Source organism: Ambystoma mexicanum, chromosome 9, assembly GCF_040938575.1.
Source record: "Ambystoma mexicanum isolate Mex_15411 chromosome 9, UKY_AmexF1_1, whole genome shotgun sequence".
In the NCBI taxonomy this organism is placed as follows: Eukaryota; Metazoa; Chordata; class Amphibia; order Caudata; family Ambystomatidae; genus Ambystoma; species Ambystoma mexicanum.
Genome location: NC_090931.1, coordinates 1,429,283,439 through 1,429,303,240, shown reverse-complemented (window position 1 = coordinate 1,429,303,240; position 19,802 = coordinate 1,429,283,439). Strand labels below are relative to the sequence as shown.

The window sequence follows — 19,802 nt, the reverse complement described above, 5'->3', positions numbered from 1 at the left end:
TGGGAACTGACCAGCAGAGGGATGGGGTGACCAGCATAAAGAAGAGGTCACTAACAGAGAAGAGATGTGACCAGTTAGATTGGGTGACCATGAGAGAGATGTATCAACACAAGGAGCGAGAGAGAAGAAGTGACAAGAAAAGAAAAAAGTCACCAAGCAAAAGGGGTAATAAACAGATAAGAGGGGATCACAGATAGATTGGGCAACTGTGTAAGAGTGAACGTCAAAGGAAAAGGGAGACCCAGAGAGACAATAGTAATTCACAGAGAGAGACAAGAGACGATTATCCAGGATGAAAAGGTAAAGCAAAGAGAAAGGTGGTGACCCACTGAGAGGTGGTGTGACCCCCATAGCCCAGGGGATGACCCACACAGAGCATTAGATATTCTTTTGCTGCTGTGGATTCACTTGAAGAGGGTGTTTGATTCTTCTTTCGTCTTCCAACCGCAAGTACCTACCCCATTGTAGATGTCCACTGAGAGGGTCTCATTGTTGGCTGGGAAGACCCCATCATGGGGGCTGGTGCTGTTCAGGCACATGTCATGCTGGAAGGAAAAGACAAGACGTTTGTGACTATCTTCTAAATCAAGAACCTTCATATCAAAAACTCTAAGACCAAGTCCTCCAGACCCACATGATGGTCCCACTGTAACCTACTGTCCACCGCACGTTTCAAACGCAGCAGACCTGGTGGCTCTAGCTTCCCGGTCAGAGCAGCTCGCCTTTGAAACAACCTCCTCCACCCACCTGCGGGCAGACCCTCGCTAATGGCCTTTCAGAAAACAATTGAAAACGTGCTTGTTTAACTGACTTTGATCCTTAGGAGAAGACACATCTGCCCCTACGATCGAGGACTTCAAAAACATTGTTACTGTAACATCATCCCTCCCTCCTACTACCTATCTGTTCCCCCCGCCCCCTTCCCGCCTCTCCCCCCTACCCTCTGCCCTAAGCTTTAGCACCTTGATGCCTGTTTGGTTTTGCACGCTTTATAAATGTATAAATAAATAAATAAATAAATATAGCGATATCTTGTGGCCGTGCCGAGTCTCTGTGGGTTTTCTCCTTGTTCATCACAGATGCTATTACTGTCGTTTTAATTTCTTTATAGGGTATCATATAATTAGTACTTGGAAGGTGCATCTACACCAATCAGAAAGTGTAGAATGCGGGCTGCATCTGGCATTATAATTAGCAATCCAATCTTTCTGACTGCTGAGAACCTCTCACTGTCAGGGTTTTGCAATTACCTGCCTGCTCATCTTCACATATTTTCCTGCTGTTCCCTTATTGCCAGTGGTCGAAATGTGCGAAAAGAAGTAGTGCAACTATGTTCCCTACTGCCCTTCACTGCTCCCCACTAACCCCATCACCACGCCCCCTCCAACGCACAATATAAACCCCAAAACACATATGCCTGCTGTTTAGGGGTACGTTCAGTGCACTGCACTGAAAGTGCAAGTTGCAACTTCTTCCAACATTTTTATTTTAAAACGAAACCTTTCCGGAATGCTTTCTTTTTAAAATAAAAGTATAGGAACAGTAAAACTTAATTAAAAGAAATAGAGGAGCACCGCTCCCGCCCAATTCGACCACTGCTTATTGCCGTCTATCCACTGCACTCCTCGTTGAGTCCCCTAGTTCACGCCACTGTCTCAATGGAAATAGAAAGAGCGCTCTTCCTTTCGCACTCTGAAACACTTGTGTACGAGCGCGATATAAATAAAATATAATTTTATTTCATTTAAGCTCTATTTCTTATTCCCAATAGGCCATGTTGTGTTGGTTTTTTCCTCTTGGAGAAATAGGCTTGATATGAAGCATGTGTGAAAGTTCTTTCCATCTCTTTTATCAAACATCTAACAGGTGTGGGTCTCTGATCCCCTCACATCGGTGTCCAGCACACACTCAACAAACGCCTTTCTTGGTGATCTCAATTTACCAGGAACCAAAGCAACCCAAAGCATGAGGGAGTCTATCACCTCTGGGAATCCATGAACAGAAAACAACATATATTGAATCCCAACCACATCAGGGGAAAGATGCATACACCCTCATCTTCTCTGCATCTCCCCTGGTAAAATGCCTCAACCGGAACCCACTTGACTGGACAGATCAGGCTGCCATCCCTATTCACCTTACACATACTTTCCACGGCTAGTAAGGGAAAGGGGAATTCCGCCCCATCCGAACACAAGAAAAACTCTGGCACAAAACACTTAAGCACGAGGACCTGCTCACCTTAAAGGCAATATATAGTACCTACTGGCACACATAACGGAAGCTAAAGCTGCATATTATTCCAGATGATCACAGCAGCCTCTAGCAGGAGGCTATGGCAGTCAAACACTGCTGCAACCTTTTGCTCGACCATGTAATCCCTGGTTCCACAAAAAATGTAAGACAATTAGCAACGTTTTCATCACCAAGAGAGCGAATAGCCCCACTACTCAAGAACCCACCTTGAGCAATATAACTCTGGGCAACATTCACGTGACACTCACCCACTACGACCCAGAATACCCTTGCGCCACAAAATCCTACTTAATACAAGGCTGACGTCCTTCACTCCACCATTACCAAACAGTTATCAGTATCCATTGTGACGAATCGGAGTATGTCCTCCCTTCTTCCCTATGGGGAGACCTTTCCAATGGGTCCAGGGTGGTGCCTCCACAGTACAATAGTCCCCCTCGGGGTGGTGCACCGAGGGATGATGACATGGGAAGGGAAGCCCCCTATGGGATTGGGGACGACTATTCTTAGGGTACGCCATATTCCACTGCCTTGATACATTCAACCCCTCCTAAAATACCAAATCCTCCCCCCCACCTTGTAGATACAGCAAAGCTACTCGGTTGCAATGTTAGGCACTTCAATGTACTTGACCAACCTAAGATACAAGAGAATGCTAAGTATCTTGCCTCTGAGTTCAAAACCAGTATTTTGACGAAGAAGATCATGGAGAGTCTGAGGATCACTCAGAAGAAACCGAGTGAGCGGTCTAGCTTTTCTCAAGATGTCATTTGCCCGAATGAATACAGCAGGCCGGTGCAGGATTTCAAAAGAAGCTCAACTGCAAGACAGTGTGTGAACAAACCTCCGAGGAGGAACTGTGGGACACCTGCACCGGGTGGGTCTTCTTGAGGGTATAGTGTGTGTTGAGAGTCTGTCTGATAGGGTCTTGTTGGCGTTAAGGTGGAAGGGCTTTCGGGCGTTCGATTCTTGTGATGGAAATAAGATGTCTGCTCAGATAAACTGGTGTCCATGGTTTCAATTCATCTACATTTTCTGCGACATTATTTGTCTCACGACAGGACATGATGTTTTCGTCAGGCGGTTCAGATGCTGCGCCCATCACAAGTACCATGCTGGCCATGGCAGTGCTGTTCATCCTCCAAATATGGACAACATAGTCATGAACGTAACAGGACTGAACCTTTCCATCGACCTAATTAAGGCACTAAACAAAGGCCTCTCCTTCAGTCCATCAAGCAAACTGGACTATTTCCACACAAATGTGGATCTTTTCAAATTTTGCAGAAAACTTAAATTGAAAAAACTGTATTCCAATAAACCCCACAAACCTAAGCAAATAACACCCCCATCTTCAACTCTGACAACAACAATGGCAGAACATACCATCACGCTGATGAGCCTACAAGATGACTCTGAAGTTAAATCAATAGAAACTCTAGCACTAGAACTCAACTTAGACCTTGGACTGGCATTTGAAACTAAACTCAAATCCAAATCAACTTTTAATCCGAATCTTCCAATGACAAGCTCAATAGACATCTTTCAAAAACTTGTCACTGATGACCATAGACATCATTACTTGAATCAGCACAAAAAACAGGATAAAAGAATGAAATAGAACCTAACAAACATGGAAATGAAAGCCATAAGAGAACTAAAAAATAGCCAGGACATTATCCTCAAACCAGCAGACAAGGGAGGAAAAATAGTCCTACTCACTGCCAAGGATTACATCACAATGGCCAACATCCACCTTCAAGACACAGAATTTTATGAGGAAATACAGGAAAATCCAATACCAACACTTATAGAAGACTGGCAACTAATGAATAATGTTTGGTGCGAGCAAGGACTTCTGACTGAAGATGAAAGGAACTACATGACACCAAACTACCCAATCACAGCCACAGCATATTTTATACCAAAAATCCATAAGCCTTACCTGGACCTACCACCAACTAGACCAATTATTAATGGTATAGGCTCTTTAACAGAACCAATTTCAGAATGTATTGATAAACATCTTCAGCCCCTGGCGGCAAGCCTATCCTCCTATATACAGAATACGAAACATATCATCCAACAATTGACATCAGTACATTGGGAAGACAACTTCCCAATGTCGCTTTCAGACCACTTTTTAACTGTGCCTTATGGTCGCTTTTAGACCACTTTTTAACTGTGCCTTATGGTCGCTTTTAGACCACTCTCAAATTGTGTTGTGCCTTATGGTCGCTTTCAGACCACTTTTTAACTGTGCCTTATGGTCGCTTTTAGACCACTTTTTAACTGTGCCTTATGGTCGCTTTCAGACTACTCTTAAATTGTGATGGGCCTTATGGTCGCTTTTAGACCACTCTCAAATTGTGTTGTGCCTTATGGTCGCTTTTAGACCACTTTTAAATTGTGCCTTATGGTCGCTTTCAGACTACTCTTAAATTGTGATGTGCCTTATGGTCGCTTTTAGACCACTTTTAAATTGCGTTGTGCCTTATGGTCGCTTTTAGACCACTTTTAAATTGTGTTGTGCCTTATGGTCGCTTTCAGACTACTCTTAAATTGTGTGTGCCTCATGCCTTTGTCAATTTCTAAGTGCCATGCCCCACTACATTGGCATTATTAGCCACGATTAGGACATCCCAAGCCTGAACCCTTGCTGTAGCATATCCGCCTTACAGATACTAACAGGATCTACCAACCTAGACTGATAGCACATTTGCACCCCAATCCCCTCCAAACTCACCAAATACAAGCATTATCTCATCGCTCCCACAATATGCACACTACTACCTGCGTCTCACACCCACGTGGGACCATAGCCTGGACTCTCCTAACCATCACCATCATAATGGCCCTCACCAACTCTACACCCTGCAACTTGCATGAGAGAAACCTGCGACTCAGAGCTAGGCTCCCACGACTTTATGACATCAAAAATAAGAGAACCAACCCACCAGTATCCACGCGCACCCCCACTACCATCAATCCTAACCTCCCAGACCTTGCGACGATAAATCGTCCTCAACCACTTGATTACCCATACTACAAACAGAGGAGACACAACCACCCCAATCCCAGAACTGCCAAAGATAACAAGATAAATCCAACACTATCAGGAGCCCTCATTAATGCTAGGTCCATTATAGCACACAACACCGAAATAGCAGATATACTGTCTTCGGACAATTTAGATATCCTTGCTGTCACTGAAACCTGGCTCCATGATGCAGCTGGCCCTGCCCTCTCGACTGCCATACCAGATAACTTCAATATCCTTAGAGTCGACCGTCCCAACGCTAGAGGAGGTGGCCTAGCCATCATAACCAAAACACATCTAGCTGCCAGACTCACCCCACACCCAGCTCTCACATCATGCAAACTTCTCTCAGCTAAAATACCTATCTCAAACAACAGCACACTAACAATACTTCTTGTGTACAGACCACCAGGCCCACTAGGCAATTTTGAGGAAGACTTATCTAGCCTCCTCACTTACAGCATCAAAGACTCCACTCAGCTCCTTCTACTAGGCGACTTTAACTTAGGCTTTAATGACGCTGAAGACAAACAAGCACAAGCAATCCAATCTATTCTAGCCAATCACGACATTACCCAAAATGTCCTAGCTCCTACACATATAAAAGGCCGCACGCTAGACTGGATAGCCAACCACAACTGCAACATCACCATCTCCAGTATCCTACCTCAAATATGGACTGACCATCATCTTATTTGCTTCACAGCCAACATCGAACCTCCCAAACCCAATAAGAATAAAATAGCACCCCCCATGCCAACAAGAAGTAAAAAAGAAATCACAGCTGAAAAACTACTCCCACTCCTCCTACCAACTCTCATAGCTAGTCCAAATGATTCCAACCCCAGTGAGTTAGTCGAATCATTTAACAACGCCATGACCAAAGCGCTAGACCTGATTGCCCCTACCAAACTCCACAAAAGTAAACGGGAAACTCACCTCAACTCCTGGTTTACCCCCCATCTCAAAGAAATGCGTATCCAAAAACGCAAACTTCAAGCTATCTGGAGGCATACTCCCTCTGCCGACAATAAAACCACACTTGCCAACTTTGCCAAAAAATACAAAAAGGAAATCATTCAAACGAAAAAAGACTCATTCAATCCTAGAATCAGTAAAGCCAATTCTAACTCCAAAGAGCTCTTCACTATTCTTCGTGAATTGGAAAACCCTATTGCCCCCACAGACAATGTCCCCAAGGACAAATCCTGGTGCACTAGCATCCAAAATGCTCTTGCAAATAAAATCATAACCCTTCAATCTAAAATTGCTGAGAAAAAAGCCTCCTTGCACCCTCACGGTACCCACACCACCCCATTGAAGGAGCTACCCTGCACACCCCACCAAAACAATGATAAACCCTTCAGGTTCACCAACATCTCTATACTGGAAACGGAAAAGGTCATTCTGTCCCTTAAACCGTCAAATTGCCAAGGCGACAGTTGCCCTGCGCAAATCATTAAGGATGCAGCTAGAGATCTAGCACCCTTCATCTCGAAACTTATCAATGCCTCCTTTAACACGAGCACTGTACCCACCAACCTTAAAGGATCCTGGGTTCTCCCCCTCCTCAAAAAACAGACACTTGACCCAGCTATCCCCACTAACTACAGGCCTATTACTACGGTCCCATTCCTCCTTAAAATCATTGATAGAGTAGCCTACCTCCAAATCCAAAACCACTTGGAGACGTACCAACTGTTAGGTACACGGCAATCTGGCTTCAGACCACTGCACGGTACTGAAACAGCCCTCATCGACCTTAAGACACAAATTGACGAGCTGAAGGACAAAGGTAATACAGCTATGCTCCTCCTCCTTGACCTGTCAGCGGCCTTTGACCTGGTGGATCACGCAGTATTATGCAACCATCTAGCGTCTGCCGCTCACTTCTCAAGTGAAGCTATAGCATGGGTACAATCCTTCCTAGCCAACCGTTCAATGAGAGTGTTCTCCCCTGTAGCAGCAGCGGACCCAATCCAGATCACTTGTGGGGTCCCACAAGGCTCATGTGTCTCCCCGACTATGTACAATATCTTTACTAAGCCTCTCTTCGACAAACTTGACAAACTAGGGGTAACCTACACGAATTATGCAGACGATACGCAGATTCTCATACCTCTATCAGGCAACTTTGTCGAAGATACAGCTCTAGTAAACAAAATCTACCTCCTCATTCAGGCATGGATGGCCTCCCACGGCCTCTGCCTAAATGACGACAAAACTGAGATACTAATACTGGGTTCCGACTCCAACCTAAAAAAACTGAGCCCCAACTATCGTAACTTTAACATAGATGGCAATACAATTAAGGTGGCTACCGAGGTAAAAACCTTGGGCTTTTACCTCGATTCCACTCTATCCCTCAAAAAACAAGTCAACACCCTGGCATCCTCTACAGCGTACACCTGCAAACTAATCAGGACCTGCAGACCTTACCTCTCTAAAACCAACTGCATCATGCTTGCCAATGCGTTAGTCATGTCCAAACTAGACTATTGCAATGCCCTCTATGCAGTGGCCAACAAATCCATCATAAATAAAATGCAAATCCTTCAAAACAACGCTCTTAGAGCTGCCCTTGACATACCCCGCAAAGCACATATCTCAAACGTTAGGAAAGACCACCACTGGCTCAAAATCAGTGACAGAGTCCTGCTCAAGACACTATCGCTTACCCATAAAGGGCTCAACAACACTGCTCCCCCCTACATCTCAGCCAGACTAACTAGAAAATCATCTAGACACCATACCAGGGCTACTAACCACTACCTGCTCGAAACCCCTAGATTCAGACGCTCCAAAGCGGGCGGAGCAAGTTTCCCTGTCAAAGCTGCCCAGGCCTGGAACGCATTACCCACTGCACTAAGAGCCAACTTACCCTACTCCAATTTTAGATGCAAGGTAAAAAACTGGCTCTGGACAAACGACAACTAACTCCTGAGGCACCCAATGACCATGATACCGTTGTCCAAAATGACTTCTGTTCTCAGACCTGCACACTCCCTCAAAACTACAATATGCTAGTTTTCTTTTTCTTCTGCCACACGGCAAGTATTGATCTGTCTTACTGTACTGTTATGTTGTTTCTTGCCTATACTCTGTATGTAACCCAAGTTTAAGTAACCTTGTACCTGCTGCGCCCGGCTACCCCTGGGTTTTGTGCGCATTATCAAATAAACAATACAATACAATACAATACTTCAAACTGGTCACCCTCGATGTTTCTTCACTCTACACCAGTATACTACACAATAGGGGCATCGAGACAACTGAATATTTTTTGAAAACATACTCAATCTCCTATTAGCAACAAAATGGAATGGTCCTTGAAATGCTTGATTTTGTATTAAACAACAATATCTTTTTATTCAACAACAAGATCTATAAACAAAAACAAGGCATGGCGATGGGGGCCAAATTTGCACCAGCATATGCCAACCTCTATGTAGCCCATTATGAACTACAACATGCCTGGCAACACCCGGCCTTCACGCAAAACAACAACATCATATTTTGGGGTCTATACATCGATGATATTCTGTTGATTTGGAATGGAACATCAAGACAACTAAGGGAATACCATCAGTACCTCAACAATAACCCATACAACTTAAAGTTAACCATACAAGAAAGCACAGAGAGAATTCAATTTCTTGACCTGGAACTGTATGTAGCAAATGACATTATACAGACAACACTTTATGTCAAGCCGACGGCAGGCAACAGTACGCTTCATGCTAAGAGCAATCACTCCCATCACACCATATCAAATATTCCTTATGGAGAATTCCTTAGAATCAAAAGGAACTGCACAACTACAGAAGAATTTGAAAAACATGTAACCAGAGCCAAACAAAAATTTTGTGAAAGAGGATACCACAACTCAAATCTTAAAAAAGCCTATCAAAAAACACTACTCAGACCAAGAGCCGAGCTACTACAAAACAAACCTAGAATCAAAAAATCAAACGACCCAGACATTAGATTCATCACAACATTCAACTCGGAAGTATCAATAGTTCGAGAAATTCTATCAAAATACTGGCCAATCCTTATAACAGATGAAGATCTCAGACCACACCTGCCAGACAATCCAAATATTACATACCGCAAAGCACGAAACTTCAAGAATATACTATGCCCGTCACACTTCCAATTAAGGAAAGAGTCAAAAGGCGGAACGGCAAACAGGCCAGAGAAGGGCCAAACGCAAATAAGGATCAACAACATTAATAGAAAGATCAACCTACCAGGAAATACTAGGACTTGAACCACATATACCTGAACACTGTCAGTACCTAACCTATATTAAAAAGGAAGGACACAAGAGCCACTGGATGTTTTTGAATTTGCTATTATCTAGCACAACACCATATACTTCAAATATTTAACCTATAAACCCTCCTGAGGAACCAGACTATATAATCTGGAGAAACACGTGTTGAGGGAGCAAACAAGGAATACAGATACACTTCAAATTGTCATATTTCACACGGTGGAATCAGAGGAACAACAAACTGTATTGAAACCCTCTGAAAACTTGCAACAACAACTCTATTTCTCTCTAATTATGTGGATCTAACCTTGAAGAAAATCAGTTCAATTAATAAGATGCTTATTTTCTGTTGAAATATATTGTAAGTGAAAGTAAAGAGCCTTTAATGTTGCTGGAGAAACTACACATTGCTGAATTACAACAATTGCAAATATCAAAATGGCTCCACCTTGAATATTTTTTCATAATTAAGGGCGCAGATCACCATTTGGTGACTTTTTTCACTTTGACATAATACTTAACAGTGGGCAGCCTTAGTGTCAACACCATAGACCGCAGCCCCTAACAACCAACAAACAAATTTGAACTACAAATCAAGCAAACTCGCCCTAGGTTGCCCTTTAGGCTGCGAAACTTGAACAATTCCTGTTCATCCTCCAGGTCACCCTATGATCTCTAGGCTACGGTCTAGGCATGGACACTGAATGCCTGTTTTCAATATTTTGCAACATGCAGCTGGTATGATGTTATTGGAACTGAGCCACTAGGAGGCGACATCCCAACTCTATGGGGGCAGAGGTCCAAAGATGCGCTCAGCTGTGGGTCACTACATGCTGTCACAACTAGGGGAGAGGGGCCAGGGCAGGTGTGGTTACCTATCCTCACCTGTAGTGCTCAATCATATGCACTCAGGGCGACGTAACACACAGACATATAATCCCACTATGGTGCATTAGCCATGCATTTACTCTCAGCGCCTTCTATCTTCCACCACACACCTCAGGGCATGGGAGTGACAGTGCTGTCTTCATTTCACATCATGGTAGGAGGTGGGTTGTGGGGATGGAGCGACGTGTGGACATGTGAAGGATTGAAGGAGAGTGAGGGGGTCATTTCACCTGCATGGCAGCCATGTCTGAGTGTTCCTGCCTGACTCCATGAACTTGGGCCGGGGGCTGTTGCACGGCCTCACGGAGACATTGGTTGACCCAGAGATGTGGGCACAGCAGTGGGTGATGCACGGCGAGGCCTGGCATGTCACATGGCCATTGTTTCGGATTTCTGTAAATCTGGCTTTTTGCCTGGGGGATGAAGGGGAGTCATTTTGGGTTACCTGGTGATTTGCATGAGAGGTTTAGTGCTGTGTGATTGTGCAGTTCACTACTAGGCCTGGGTGCAAAGGCATCCACAAATATTTGCAGGTCAGTGTCTCAAAATGGGGATGACCCACGAATATACGGGGGTGCGTGGGTCTCCCGAAATATTCAGGAGGACCAGCATGAACTGCAGGAACATATATGTTCTTTTTTTTTTCAAATAAACTTTATTGGTGAGTTATCCCAGATTGAACTGAACAAGACATGTTCTCACTTACAATTTACGAACTGCACTGTACCAAATTTGTTATTTTCAGAAAAAAGAAGAAAAAATGAATGAACCCCCCACCTCAACTGTGGGAGTAAAATCAAGCTCTACCACTCCTCCCCCAAACCCCGTATTCTAACTCCCCAACTTCGGGCGAGGTCAGGCCCCCCACAGTGAAGTGCAGCAGAAAGTGAGGGCCTGTCACTGCCACGATCACGCCGATTTCTAACCTAGAAAGGCTCCCTCATGCAATGTTTTAGCGTCTCTAGCGGGAGCTAGTCTTTCTTCATCTAATCTTTCTTCTATGTTTACTCCCGTGATAGTGACAGGGCCCTGCTTTCTGCTGCTGAGAACCGAAGCAAGTCTGGCTGGGGGTGCTGGGCATTTTTAAAAGATGCACTGCCCTGTAGAAGGCCGGGACTCACCCCACTGGGCTCTAAAACAAAACATGAAGGAACAAACAAAACACATCGCTTCCCCGAACTTGTTAAAGGTTCGAAGCATCTGCTGAACGTCACTGTACCCCAAAATCCGGTGACTCAGGGGTCGGGCGAACAATATCATGCGGGCTTATTCAGTACCCGAGCACAAGAGTGAAACACATTGTAAAATAGCTATGTATGTTTTGGGTTTTTTTGCATTACAGAATGCTACAAAATACTCCGGAAGGAGGAGCTTGCGTTGAGCGTTTGAAAAAAAGAATGAAGCCACAGTGCTGGATCACAAACGTTTATAAAAATGATCTTTATTTTTGGATATGTATAAAGACCACGAAAGAAATTGAATAAACGCCAAGTGACAAACTTAATAGAGTCGTTTTAACATGTCAATCTAATCATTATTGCCACATGATTACTTGAGGAGTTTTTGGAATGTTCTTGAAGTTATTCAAAGATCACACAGTATATGGCAGTGCTCCCCCTCCCCGCTTTGACCCCTTCAATGTCAGTTGGCCTATTGCTCGTTTTTGGTATTCAAAATACCGCCTGTTTTTACTATTACTATGAAACTCATGTTGGAGGCGTCACTGCTGTATTTCTGAGTTTCATTAGAATCAGTACCATTGAGTTGGGGGTGGCGCGGAGGTAATAACACGCATTTGCAACTGGTGCATGAAAACGGTGGGAAAGTTGCAGTAATTTCATTACCGCTACTTTACCGCTGCATTACCGCACTGCCCTATTGTAGTCTAGGTGGTCAATGCAGGACTGCTTGCTACTATTGCTCACGGTAAATTAATTGAAAATCTCCATCATAGAGTCCTATAGACTCAACAAACAGGGATTTCCACCGCAACTAGTGCCACAGTATCTAGCGGCTGTAACGGTAAATTAATTTCGTGATAAATAAGCAGATTTACCTCCAATTTCCCACCAAACCCGTGATGTGGCTCTAAATGTCAAGTGGAAATTAAAGTGAGTCCAAATGAAGAATAACCACACGAAATGCGGCAAAATAAAGAATCCAAAAATAAAGAGAGCACAAAAATAAAGTGCCTCAATAAAAAATACAGCGGCACGGGTAAAAACGGTGTTAAAATGTTCGTAAAATGGCGGTAATGAAATTACCACCATTTTACCACGACTTTTCCGCGCAGCCATGCTACGAGTTTTGTGGCTTTACCTCCACAATATAGCTGGAGGTAAATTCTCCACCTACAAAAATGGGCAGATTATCTGTGGCGGAATTACCGCTTACTGTAAATCTGAAAAAATCCCCATGGAGCCCTGTGGATTACACGAGTAGCGATTGACCACCACTCACAATCTCTTGGTCAATCCACAGGGTCGAGCGGCGGTAAGGGTACATGGTTGTGTTGGTCATTCTGCAGGTTTTCAGACGAATTACCGCCAAGATCATAATGAGGACCCAAGTCTTGACTTGGATAAGTTTATGTGAATGGGGGCTGTGAGGGGGGGAGGGTATCTGGCTTCCACATGGGGTCTTATTGCACCAGCTGGACTATTTGTTGGAAAAACATTGGATAACACACAAAGTCCATATCTCACGTAGAAACATGGTGAAATGAAAAGGGATTGCATATTTTTGCCCAAGCTGTACATGTCTTAATAGAAATGTGGTGTTATGAATGTTTATATTCCGAAGTCGACATTGAGAGAAACTTGACTTTGCTCCTTAATGTTATTAAATGAAACATTTGTGTTTTGTTTCCTTCACTGATATAGCAATACAAGTCTGCATATATAGCTCAACCACTACCCACGATATATTATATATATTATAAAAAAACTTTTAAGCATCTGCTTTGTGCAACTGAACACAGACAGGGCCACCATGATACACAGGCAACAAGTGCCAGAGCACAAGAACCCGCTGCCCTCCCCGAAACAAAGTAAAACAGCCAATAAAATTCCACACTGTATGCTAACAGCATTATCGTCTGCTGTATTTGCAGTCATTAACGAGTATTAGTATCCGGCGAGGGCGCAATTAGAATGAAAGTACCATTCTGATTTGCCCTTGCTGGGGCATTACCCGGCCAGGAATCCCTCGGATCCCATGCCTTTGTCCTCGGTGAGGGGGCGTGGCAGCCCCTCAGCTAATCAGGAGACTCAAAACGGGGCATCGACGCTCCGAGCCTCCACACGGCTGGAGGCCGCCTTCGTCCCCCGCTGGGAATTCAGTTATGTTTTTTTTTCCTCCCCGCTCTTCCACCCCCGCTTACCTTCTGCCTGCTTTGTCTCCAGTGGGGGACGAAGGCAGCCTCCAGCTGTGTGGTGACTCGAAGCAGGGACATCCCCGCTCCGAGCCTCCACACGGCTGGAAGCTTCCATCGTCCCCCGCCGGGGACTCAGGTACGTTTTTTTTTCTTTGTTTTTTTTTCCTCTGCATTCCTCCCTCCCTCCCTTCGGCCCTTCCTACCCGACTTACCTTCTTCTCTGTTGTTTTTCGGGAACGGACGCGCTGAGAACATTTCTGTTCCCAGCGCATCCGCTCCCAATGGCCGCCATGGAAAGGGAAAACGGATTTCCTTTTCCTTTTCCCGGCAGCCATTTTCTTGGCTGTTTTATTATTATTATTTTTTCTGTCTCGAAGAGCTGCAGCGTTTCGGGACAGAAAAAAATGCTTTTAGTGCCCCAGTCACGCAGATCTTGCGGGCCGGGGTACTAATAGCTATATGCTCCTCGCAGCGGGGGCATTACCGACTCTGGTAATGCCCCGGGGCCTATAACTATGGGCCCTGGGGCATTACCTGAGTCGGTAATGCCTCGGGTGCTCAGGGCATATTGCTTAATTAATTGGCCTTTTTCACTTTTTTTGACCCCGGAACTAAAAGCTTGAAATGGTCAGTTTAACAGGTATTAATGATTAAAAATGAAGGCGTTGTCCCAGCAGTCTCTGAAACGTCCTCTGAGATGGGCCTATGTTATGTTGTAAGGTAGGGCTCTGACCTTAAGTACACAGACCAGCTGTGGAGCCATGTACTTTAGTCCAGGAAGGCTTTATTGTACATATATACATTTGTATAGGTTCCAGTTACTTGCAGTATGTACATCACAGGTTCAGGTAGACGCATGTGGACATGGGAACAGCCCCATCGGCCATACTTTCACTCCCAGCTCAGGCCCCCAACTGACATTCATAGAACACTCACACGCACATTCACTCAGCATTCTCCTGCGCTGTCTATCATGCATACATCAACATTCCATCAGCATGCACTCCTGGCCAGAGATGCAATACAAGACTGACTTACATTACAACAGCCTCCCTCAGTCCCCCATGCAAACACGCAGCATTGAGCTGCCGCGCAAGTCTGTCGGTGATGTGCCGGAAAGCAGCATGCAGGAAAGCCAGCACATGACTCCCAAAGGGTGTAGCTGTCTAAATCTGCATACATGGCTCATGCTTTCCAGTCATTTTACTGTCACGTTGTTATCATACATCAACGTAGCAGTCAGGCAGTATGTTCTCAGAAGGGTTGCAGGCTTGAATCATTGTCACAGATATGTCATATCGAACATACATGCAAATTCTTATGTTCCCAAAATGCCCTTTGATTTTATGCAAAGTAGCTTACATTGGTTCTATTTTGCACCTCCTCTCAGGGCCGTCACAAGGGTGGTACATGGGGGGCAAACTGCCCCGGGCCTCGCGCTTGTGGGTGGCCTTGCGGCCCCCTTTCCTAATGAGAAGGCAGCACAGTCTCCTGTGTCCTTTATTTACACGGGGGACCGTGCTGTCTGCTCTCTGCCCCTGCAATGATTTTGCTGTTTTTTGCAAAGCCGTTTGGCTCCGCAACAAACAGCAAAATAGTGGGAGACAGCAGGGCTCAGAAGTGCCTCCCGTTATTCAGCTGACAACGTGGACATGCTGAATGACAAGAGAGGGCTCGTCTCCTGTCAGTCAGTGGGTTTGCGTTGCTCAGCGTGACCAGGCTGACTGATGGGAGAGGAGTTCTCTCTTGTCAGTCAGTGTGTTCATGTTGTCAGTGTGACCACACTGACTGATGGGAGAGGACTCCTCTCCTGTCAGTCAGTATGTTCATGTCAGCGTGATCATGCTGACTGACAGGAGAGGAGTTCTCTCTTGTCAGTCAGTGTGTTCACGTTGCTCAGCATGACCACGCTGACTGACAGGAGAGGAGTTCTATCTTGTCAGTCAGTGTGTTCATGTTGTCAGTGTGACCATGCTGACTGATGGGAGAGGAGTTCTCTCCTGTCAGGCTGCATGTCTACGTGTCAGCTGCGTGGATGCTTTTGAAGGGCATATGGAGGTAAGGTAAGTGTTTGATTTTTATTTTAAATTAAATATGTATATATGTGTATTTAAATTAAATTAATATGTATATGTGTATGTATGAATGCATGTGTGCATGTTGGTGTGTGTGTCAATGCTGTGTTTGGTTTTATGTATGCATGCATTTATGAGTTGTGTAACTGGTGGATGAATGCATGTCTGAAAGTGTTTTATGTGAATGTGTGTTCAGCCCCACCCCTAAATTTAGCCGCACTGGGGACCACTTCATTAAGGGGTGGGTTTATGGCATCAGAGGTGCACCTAGGCTAAAATGTCAGGGGGGTGGGGGGATGGGGGTGGAGACTAACACTTCAAATGTTGGGAGAGGCGCTAACGTCAGAGGCTGTGAGGGAGGGGCAAACTTCCTTGTGTGGGGGCACCTAACATCTTTCCACATTTTGAATGAGACTATTCTGGTGAAGCTTCAATGTTACAAGCAGCTACCTCTCGCCTTCATTTCTGAAACGTCACACTTAAAGACTGCTGTGAGAATGAGATGTCTCATGTCACCACTTCCCTTCTAATCACTCCCTTAGCATGCAAGTCCTAACCCCACATCACGATTTCAAGTACCTAAAAATGTATGCATATGAATGCAGGTGCTAAAAGTAAAATGTTTTATGTTAGTAATTGCAGGGCCTTTGTTAACAGCGAAGCCACGCACCATTTAACGTTTGTGTCCTTTTCGGTCTGACCACGGCTCTGGCGGTCAACCCGGCAGGGGCTGGATGACCGTTTTGAAAGTGGATAATGAGTGAGGCCAATAAACTCATTGCACTTTCGGTCTCCCCACTGAGGGATGGCATCTGGGCCTTTCACCTTTTACAGTTGAAATGGGCCCCCAAGTAGCTACCCCCATGTTGGCAGTCTTATGACACAGAAACCTACTGATAATCTGCAGCTTTAAACCTCCTTGCTGCATTATTTTGACTTCATTATTGATGTAAGCACTCCACAGGTGCCTTGGACCATTGTTCCAATCAGTAATGGGTGTCCAAACATCAAAAAGAAATGGGACCCCACCAGCCCTGACACATCTTCAGCCATCCCTGCTCCCATTTCCCTCCGAATTCCCTGAGCCCAGCTAGGAAGCTGAAAAGCTATTTCACCTTCCCTTTGGCCACTAGTCTTACCTTTCACCCCAATTCAGAGGCTGTTTACTTTCATAATGCTATGCAAATCTCTGGAGAGGTGAGCCATCTAAAAGCTGAGAACAGAAGTTAAAACTTTGGCTTTATCAAAGTGAGTCTGTTCATATCGCATGGATAGGTTTTTGTGCTCTGCATGTTTGATGCTGATGCTGCTTTAACGAGTGCTACGGGCAGGCGACACATGGAAAGAGGCCTTCTGCCTCAAAGTGGCCAGGGGCTGGCGCCGCCCATGGAGCCAGGTCGAGTCAACAAAGCTCAACATTTCAGGAGGGGGCAAGAGCCTGATCTGCTCAATGGTGTGACGCCATTGCATGGCATTCTTTTTGTTTGGGTTATTAGGTGTGCCACATACCTTCTTCTCTGTTGTTTTTCGGGAACGGACGCGCTGAGAACATTTCTGTTCCCAGCGCATCCGCTCCCAATGGCCGCCATGGAAAGGGAAAACGGATTTCCTTTTCCCGGCAGCCATTTTCTTGGCTGTTTTATTATTATTATTTTTTCTGTCTCGAAGAGCTGCAGCGTTTCGGGACAGAAAAAAATGCTTTTAGTGCCCCAGTCACGCAGATCTTGCGGGCCGGGGTACTAATAGCTATATGCTCCTCGCAGCGGGGGCATTACCGACTCTGGTAATGCCCCGGGGCCTATAACTATGGGCCCTGGGGCATTACCTGAGTCGGTAATGCCTCGGCTGCTCAGGGCATATTGCTTAATTAATTGGCCTTTTTCACTTTTTTTGACCCCGGAACTAAAAGCTTGAAATGGTCAGTTTAACAGGTATTAATGATTAAAAATGAAGGCGTTGTCCCAGCAGTCTCTGAAACGTCCTCTGAGATGGGCCTATGTTATGTTGTAAGGTAGGGCTCTGACCTTAAGTACACAGACCAGCTGTGGAGCCATGTACTTTAGTCCAGGAAGGCTTTATTGTACATATATACATTTGTATAGGTTCCAGTTACTTGCAGTATGTACATCACAGGTTCAGGTAGACGCATGTGGACATGGGAACAGCCCCATCGGCCATACTTTCACTCCCAGCTCAGGCCCCCAACTGACATTCATAGAACACTCACACGCACATTCACTCAGCATTCTCCTGCGCTGTCTATCATGCATACATCAACATTCCATCAGCATGCATTCCTGGCCAGAGATGCAATACAAGACTGACTTACATTACAACAGCCTCCCTCAGTCCCCCATGCAAACACGCAGCATTGAGCTGCCGCGCAAGTCTGTCGGTGATGTGCCGGAAAGCAGCATGCAGGAAAGCCAGCACATGACTCCCAAAGGGTGTAGCTGTCTAAATCTGCATACATGGCTCATGCTTTCCAGTCATTTTACTGTCACGTTGTTATCATACATCAACGTAGCAGTCAGGCAGTATGTTCTCAGAAGGGTTGCAGGCTTGAATCATTGTCACAGATATGTCATATCGAACATACATGCAAATTCTTATGTTCCCAAAATGCCCTTTGATTTTATGCAAAGTAGCTTACATTGGTTCTATTTTGCACCTCCTCTCAGGGCCGTCACAAGGGTGGTACATGGGGGGCAAACTGTCCCGGGCCTCGCGCTTGTGGGTGGCCTTGCGGCCCCCTTTCCTAATGAGAAGGCAGCACAGTCTCCTGTGTCCTTTATTTACATGGGGGACCGTGCTGTCTGCTCTCTGCCCCTGCAATGATTTTGCTGTTTTTTGCAAAGCCGTTTGGCTCCGCAACAAACAGCAAAATAGTGGGAGACAGCAGGGCTCAGAAGTGCCTCCCGTTATTCAGCTGACAACGTGGACATGCTGAATGACAAGAGAGGGCTCGTCTCCTGTCAGTCAGTGGGTTCACGTTGCTCAGCGTGACCAGGCTGACTGATGGGAGAGGAGTTCTCTCTTGTCAGTCAGTGTGTTCATGTTGTCAGTGTGACCACACTGACTGATGGGAGAGGACTCCTCTCCTGTCAGTCAGTATGTTCATGTCAGCGTGATCATGCTGACAGACAGGAGAGGAGTTCTCTCTTGTCAGTCAGTGTGTTCACGTTGCTCAGCATGACCACGCTGACTGACAGGAGAGGAGTTCTATCTTGTCAGTCAGTGTGTTCATGTTGTCAGTGTGACCATGCTGACTGATGGGAGAGGAGTTCTCTCCTGTCAGGCTGCATGTCTACGTGTCAGCTGCGTGGATGCTTTTGAAGGGCATATGGAGGTAAGGTAAGTGTTTGATTTTTATTTTAAATTAAATGTGTATATATGTGTATTTAAATTAAATTAATATGTATATGTGTATGTATGAATGCATGTGTGCATGTTGGTGTGTGTGTCAATGCTGTGTTTGGTTTTATGTATGCATGCATTTATGAGTTGTGTAACTGGTGGATGAATGCATGTCTGAAAGTGTTTTATGTGAATGTGTGTTCAGCCCCACCCCTAAATTTAGCCGCACTGGGGACCACTTCATTAAGGGGTGGGTTTATGGCATCAGAGGTGCACCTAGGCTAAAATGTCAGGGGGGTGGGGGGATGGGGGTGGAGACTAACACTTCAAATGTTGGGAGAGGCGCTAACGCCAGAGGCTGTGAGGGAGGGGCAAACTTCCTTGTGTGGGGGCACCTAACATCTTTCCACATTTTGAATGAGACTATTCTGGTGAAGCTTCAATGTTACAAGCAGCTACCTCTCGCCTTCATTTCTGAAACGTCACACTTAAAGACTGCTGTGAGAATGAGATGTCTCATGTCACCACTTC

General features: G+C 45.3%; 1 protein-coding gene across 1 annotated transcript in view; it reads right to left on the bottom strand.

Annotated features, from left to right (window-relative positions):
• SLC11A1 (solute carrier family 11 member 1) overlaps positions 1-19,802 on the bottom strand; it is a 209,686-nt gene that overhangs the window by 54,377 nt on the left and 135,507 nt on the right. Inside the window, exon 10 of the mRNA XM_069616837.1 lies at positions 459-545. Coding sequence (XP_069472938.1) covers positions 459-545 — 87 coding nt within the window. The remainder of the gene's footprint in view (positions 1-458; positions 546-19,802) is intronic.